We start from the raw sequence: 7,315 nt of genomic DNA on the forward strand, positions 1-7,315 counted from the left end.
CCTTTTGGGTTACCTTCACCATAGCAACTTGACAGGATGACTTTTGGAGAAAGAGGTTAATGAATGATTTATTAATATATTCTAAGAATAATATATTAATTGGAGATCATATTATTTAATTAGTATTTAACCAGAAATTAATTTGATATTAATTTTGTGATTAAAGGAACTGATTAAAAGAACAAGGACTGGATATGCAAATTAATGATTGTTGCAGAGTTGGGCTGATGGACTCCTTTAGAAGGGAGTGGACAAAATCTATAGGAGGCCCTATAGAATTTCGTCCAAGGCTTCTAAGGTGGAGGCACATGGACTGCTTAAGGCCTAAGCAAGGAAATTAGGGTTTCACCTGAAAACCCTAGCAGCCTCAGCTATTTAAAGGACCCCTAGCATGTGACTTTCGGCCCCATGCATTCTAAAAGAACCCTAGCCGAAAATTGTAGTGCTTCATCACCTCTCTCCTCTCATCATTTGCTATTGGTGTTTGTGACTCCATTAGAGGTTTAACACTTTAGGCACTAGAGCTTTCAATAGTCAAGATCATCCAAGGAAACTCTTGTTATTACTAGATAGCAAGCAAGGTATTCTTCTAACCCTTGTTTTCATATTGATTTCGAATTGTATGCTAGTATTAGGGTTGTTGCTTTCGAATTTCTATTTGCATGTATAACTAGAGAAAAACTTAGATCTAAAGCAATTAGAGTTGCATGATCACATAGGAATGTGGTTATGCTCAAAACCCACCAAGAGGACCATGCTACTATCAAATCAAATACATACCAATTATAGTTTTGAGCTTAGACACCTAATTCAACACTTTCATCCTTGAATTACATCGCATTGCCATCAAGAATCCACCATTGGCACATCAAGTGCCATTGTATAGCGCACCTTGTCACTTAGTAACACCTTCTATCACTCTGTGGCACCTCTAATGTATGGCATATCGTCGAGGTGTCATGACGACACATCAGTGTGACATTGAGTTCAACTGTGTCACCGTATCCAACGGTGTCATTGTATCCAAATGTGTCTCCATATCCAACAGTGTCATCATATCCAACTGTGTTATTACATCCAAGTGTGTCATAGCATCCAAGTGTGTCATCGGAATGCTCCAAATATTCAAGTCACATTTAACAACCAATAAAGACCAAAACTTATAATTCATAATTTGACCAAAACTTATTAAATAGTATTGCTTCATTATGTATCCCAATGCGGTTAATTACTTTGGTCATAGCAATCACTGGATTCTATCATATTTGGTTTTGTGGATGCACGTTTATATGCCTTCTGCTTCCATGGGGAGCAACCTGATCTGTCCTTCTGGTGATGTAGATGTCAAAAGCTTGGTACTTGGGCATTGGAGCTCGGTCATGATATATATATATATATATATATATATATATATATATATATATATATATATATATATATATATATATATATATATATATATTTGTGATAAACAAAAACCCAAATCAAATGTAAAGGTCTACCATCTACGTATCCTGAAAATTATTGTAAAAATTTACATGTTTTAGGTTATTCAAAGTCAAAGATAAAGCCCATTGAGCAGGAAGAATTTTTTATGTAGCCCTCGAACTTCAAAGGAAATACATAGAAAACCCCAGATTTCTGCACAAAATCTCATCCAAACGAACACGCGTGTTAGCAGCTGGTAAAGGCGCCGCCAATGTTGTATGAAGACACATATATCCACGTCATACCAGTAAAGACACACGTAAGATCACCACTCAACATGAATAAAGAAAAGATTCACCTCTGCTTAAAATAAATGACATCACGTTTCTTAAAATGAAGAAATTTCCAATGATTCTGATAAAAAAAAGTAATGATAAAAGAAAACGATAGTATTTATTAACTACATATTTAAAAATATAGATAATTAAGCGATGATTTATTTCACACCCAAATACTTTTCATATTAGTTAAACCGTAATTTCATGTGATCGATAAACATTTGATTATTCGTTTTGAAAATTTCAAAAAATTACGCTTATAATATAAAACTTTTAGTCGTTCGGAATAAACAAATATAAAATCTATCTCAAAATTTTAAATAAAACTTATAACTCAACCCTTTATCTAGATTCCAGATAAGCACAACAACCAATATTGTAGCAAGTTATGGACACTTCGTTGGGTGTACACAGCTGATATATATATAGTTGGTGGGCTTCCTACAATCCCTTTGTTTTCAAACACTTGTACCTTATATACGCCATGTGAACTCCAATAATCCCCCGGCCACAGGTACTTCATCTCCATCTTTTGATATAAAATTTCTCTCGTTGATTTCTAAAAGAAATCAGAGAAAGTTGTTTGAAAGTCGAAACTTTTGGTAAGCTATATAGTATTTGAATTCGACCTCTCTATCTAATTCTGTTAAAAAGGGTTTTCTTGGAGTTCAAGAAACCATTTGAGATGAGACTTGAGAGCTCATACGAAACACCACAAGTAATTAAAGAGTTGAAAAGATACACAGATTTGTACATATAACTTCGAAATTGTTAGTTGTTTGTGTGCGTGTTTTTGTTGTCGAATTGAATCTTTTAAGCAAAAATCTCGAGAGCAAAGCTTCTTACTAAGTATGGACATGGGGTACGGAGTTTACGTTGATCCTGAGCTCGAATCGCTCGTTGATAGAATACACCCTCCAAGGTTTCAATTTTATTTTATACTTTGTTTTTGGTACTTTGTCATATTTCTACATAAAAAATCTCAAATAAATCTGTGGTTGTTGCAGGGTTTGCATCGACAATGATTCATGTCAAGATTGCACCCTTGTGAAGGTAACTCATGTCCTCATTGTACCTATTTATGTTATTAGTTTTCTTGATTCTTGAATTGAGGTATAGGTCTCTTGTGATATTTTATATAGTTACAAAACAATCGCTTTAATTAATTTAGATCATGCATGCATACATTACATGAAATGTTAACTAATTCAAATGAATCAAGAATCGGTAAAAGCTTCTTAACTAACTATCGACTCTAATCGTGTGATGAATTGACGTATGCAAGTTGAATTAATAGGATGACTACATAAGTTGGGTATTTAGAAAAGTAGGTTATTTTAAAGTTTTAGGTTATGTATGGCGCCCACAGCTACCCAATAAAGTTAGTTTATTTTTCGAGTTTTTTTTTATGTTGTCGTGTTTGGTAAGTTAAAAAGTAGTTTACAAGCTAGCTTTTTGAAAAACTACTTAGACTAGTTTTTTAGTAGCTTTTTAAAAATTTCCAAATACACCCCTTAATTAATTATAGAAACACATACTCTTACATGTTATTTTATGTAATTTTATATACTTCAGCTAACTTTTCAGCTAATTTTACCAAACGTTATTTTTTATCAGCTAGCTTTTCAGCTAGTACGCCAAACATAAACTTGATCCTTTTCTAAATTTTTTAAAGCGTTTATAGGGAGGGTTTAGATTCCAGCAAAGATACGAAAAAGACATAGGAAGATTAAGAAGTAATTTCCTTTAACTTTATTGATTTATTAAGTATTCATATATTGAATTTGGTGGTAGCTTTGGATTGGGCAGTAAGTATAAAATTATACATCTATTTATATATAGAGGGAGAGAGAGAGAAAGAGTCCAATACAGAACAATAACACACCCATCTAGCTAAGTGGGAAATAGGCCACTCAAGCTACAAAAGTCGACAATGATCACATACCCAATGGTTTTTTAAAGAACTTTCTTTTATTGTCATTTCTTTATAGAAAAAATACTTTTGCTTTTTACATCATCTTTCATTTTATAACAATGACAACTAATACACGTATTGTATCATTTGAATACTATAAGTATTGTTTGACAATGATATAATCTAATCATAATTGTAGTGTAATTGTGTAAATGATAAAAAAATAAGTTGTGTGCATATGAATTCTGATTAATTAATGGTTTGTTTGAATGATGTAGGTTGATAGTGCGAACAAGCATGGTGTATTGTTGGAGATGGTGCAAGAGCTAACGGATCTTGACCTTATCATCTCCAAATCGTACATTTGTTCTGATGGACGTTGGTTCATGGATGGTTAGTCGCCCTTTTACTTGCACCCCTTGTAGCTATGGGTGTCTTTTTAAACATCAGTTTTCTTAGTGAGTTTAATTAATTTAATTACTAATCACATATCATTTTAGTCTTCAAACAACTTTATCAAAATTTAATCACAACGGATTTAACTCCATAAATTTCAATAAAACATATTTTTTAATAATTAAAAGGACCATTGAATTCAATATTCATTGAATGGTAACATGACATCTTAAAATAGTAGAGTTCGATCTTTAGAGCATCCACAATGCATTAAACTTGTTAGAGTTTAATGGATTGACATTTTATCATTTTACTTGCTATACAACTATATATTAATTTTCTAATAAAGTTCAATGAAATATATATTTTAATAGTTAAAAGGTTTTTTTTTCATTGAAGAGTCCATATCCATTAAATGTCAATTAGACATGCTATCTCATTCAACTCTTCCATTAAACTATGCATTGCGAATGCTTTTAATATAAATGAGACATTTCATCTTATTCGATTCACTCGATTATTGTAAATGCTCTTATGTTTATATGAATAAGAACTTGTATTTCCCTTTGTGTAGTGTTTCACGTAACGGATCAATCTGGCAACAAGATTACAGACAAAAACCTTATACGTCACATACAACAGGTATTTATTAGTTAACGTGATTAGATACACCCTAAATTAATCTATTATTTTTATAGAAATAAACCTCAAATTATTACTTCTCTATACATGCTCCCTATTGGTCGATCGCGTGGACCACAATAAGGGCGACCCATGCAAAACCAAGAACAATTTTTTTGGAACTGACATAAAATTTATAGAAAAGTTACAAGATGTTAGAAAAGTCAAAAACATTTAAGAGGAAATAATAATTAATCTAAGACCAACAACACTAGTTAGAAATATATATTTTGACATCTTCTTTTGTGACTTGTCTCAACAGAAAGAAGTAAAACATATAATTTTCTAATTTAATCAACAAAAAACAGATATAGATGTTACAAATTTCCTCAATTCATCTTATAAATAGCATAACTTGTCTCGACACAAAGAAGTAATACATATAATTTTCTAATTTAATCAACAAAAAACATATATAGATGTTACAAATTTCCTCAATTCATCTTATAAATAGCATAACTTGTCTCAACATAAAGAAGTAAAATATATATGTTTCTAGTTATTTAGTCAATAAAAACATAAACAAACGTCTCAAGTTTATTCAATTTATTATATAAAGAGAGAGCAACAATGACAAATACTTAGAAATCCTTTTTTGATCTCATACTAAAAGATCCCTTAATTACTCCGCCTTTGAATGACAACGATGTTCTTTCACATGCATGTGTTATAAACCTTTTCTTTTTCATGATAGTGAGCATGAAAATGACATTTATTAATTTTCTGTAGTCAATATGTGCAAGTAGGAGAGAGAAGACACAAGTAAAAACAACAAGTTTAGGTAAAGAAATCACACCAAGGAACTTTCCGATGGAGCATACGACACTTGAGATGACAACGGTGGACAAGCCGGGCCTATTGTCGGAGATATCGGCAGTTCTAGCCGAACTAAGATGCCACGTGTCTGCAGCAGTGGCATGGACCCACAACACACGTGCTGCATGCATCATCCATGTAGAAGACGACTCAAACCCTGGACCCATTATGGATCCTCACAGGGTGAACAGAGTCCAATCTCATCTCTCCACCGTGGTCAACGCTCACCACAACAACAGCGAACGCCGGAGTGTCAGATTAACTACTCCGGTCGCCGGACAAACCCACACCGAGAGGCGGCTCCACCAGCTGATGATGGCTGATAAAGACTACGAAGAGAGTACATACAGTCCACTTATCAAACGCTTCGATACAGTGGTGACAGTGGAGAACTGTAGAGAAAAAGGGTATTCAGTTCTTAATGTCACAAGCCCTGATAGACCGAAGCTACTATTCGACACAGTTTGCACGCTTACTGACATGCAATACGTGGTTTTCCATGCAACAGTTAGCTCTAAAGGCTCCATTGCTTTTCAGGTATAATATTATTTACGTTTTTCAAGTTCCAACGCCTTATAGCTCTCTATTAATTAAACCCTTTTCTAATCTTCTTCATATTGAAACGACAGGAGTATTACATAAGGGAGAAAGATGGGCGTACGTTAAACTCAGAGATACAACGAGAAGCAATCACCCGATGCATAATGGCAGCTGTAGAACGAAGAGCATCGCATGTAGGTGTTTACTTTTGAGCTCCTGATTACGTTTTGATGAAAGAGAACTAACATGAGATATGATCCATCGTATGAGTGCAGGGGTTGAGGTTAGATGTGAGGAGTCGAAACAGGTCAGGGCTGCTGTCGGATGTGACAAGAGTGTTTCGTGAAAACGGGCTGTCGATTGCAATGGCTGAGATTGGAACACGTGGAGAGAAGGCAATTGGATCGTTTCATGTTACAGATGCTCATGGACATGAGGTGGATCCGGGTATGGTGGAGGCAGTGAAGAAGGAAATTAAGAGATTTGGAGGGATGGTTATCGTAGGGAATGGAACTTCTTCGAATTGGTCGTCTCGGGGATCATCGAGTAGTAATGGTGTGAATGAAGCAAGATCATCACTGGGAACGTTGTTGTGGTCACAGGTTGAGAGATTTTCTAGCAAGTTTCAGACACTCAACTCATGATCCCAGTAGAAAAATATATACAGATTCAAAACTTATTTAGTAAATACTTCGGAATTAAGGACAATAGTAGAGGATCGTCATAAAATTTGTAAATACTGTAAGCTCATGTTTATAAAAAGAGAATGTGATATTACTAAATAACTTGCACTACTGCAAAACTCGTTTTTTTTCCTACAAAAATGAAGAAAAATAATCCGAAACGAAATAAAAACCATAATTTTGCGATATTACTTATAAAATGTGACAAAAGTACAAACCATCGGAAATGTATCTAAACTTACCTATCATTACCGAGCAAAATTAAAATTATTCATGTTTTTAATAAATAAAAGTTCCCTCGAAACAACACCATTAAGTTAGTCTCATACAAATTAATGAGATGAGGGAAATATAATGGTTGGCCGCCTTAATCATACGGTTGGAAAACTCCTTCCGTAGAATGACCTCATGTAGAAACAAAAATAAAGAAATAATATATAAAATAATAATAAAAACTTTGTAATCACGTCCACCCTAGCTGAGTGTTCCTGCATAAAGATCTTCCAACTTACAAAATG

The 7,315-nt window shown here is 33.8% G+C and overlaps 1 protein-coding gene across 1 annotated transcript; it reads left to right on the forward strand.

The window, feature by feature from the left end:
• The first annotated feature begins 2,153 nt into the window (after positions 1–2,153).
• LOC145093158 (ACT domain-containing protein ACR1-like) lies at positions 2,154–6,899 on the forward strand. Its single transcript, XM_079031227.1, has 7 exons — positions 2,154–2,688; positions 2,774–2,819; positions 3,960–4,074; positions 4,652–4,719; positions 5,488–6,111; positions 6,204–6,308; positions 6,390–6,899. The coding sequence occupies exons 1-7, from the start codon at positions 2,618–2,620 to the stop codon at positions 6,756–6,758; spliced, it is 1,398 nt and encodes a 465-aa protein (XP_078887353.1). The 5' UTR covers positions 2,154–2,617; the 3' UTR covers positions 6,759–6,899.
• The last annotated feature ends 416 nt before the right edge of the window (positions 6,900–7,315 follow it).

Source organism: Lactuca serriola, chromosome 3 (genome assembly GCF_051521515.1).
Source record: "Lactuca serriola cultivar US96UC23 chromosome 3, Lser_US96UC23_V15, whole genome shotgun sequence".
In the NCBI taxonomy this organism is placed as follows: domain Eukaryota; kingdom Viridiplantae; phylum Streptophyta; class Magnoliopsida; order Asterales; family Asteraceae; genus Lactuca; species Lactuca serriola.

Excerpts from the sequence above, each read along its gene's own strand:
- LOC145093158 (XM_079031227.1), top strand. The coding sequence starts at position 2,618 with ATGGACATGGGGTACGGAGTTTACGTTGATCCTGAGCTCGAATCGCTC. Across the intron at positions 4,075-4,651 it reads TGGACGTTGGTTCATGGATG|TGTTTCACGTAACGGATCAA; the intron begins GTTAGTCGCCCT and ends CCCTTTGTGTAG. Across the intron at positions 4,720-5,487 it reads TTATACGTCACATACAACAG|TCAATATGTGCAAGTAGGAG; the intron begins GTATTTATTAGT and ends AATTTTCTGTAG.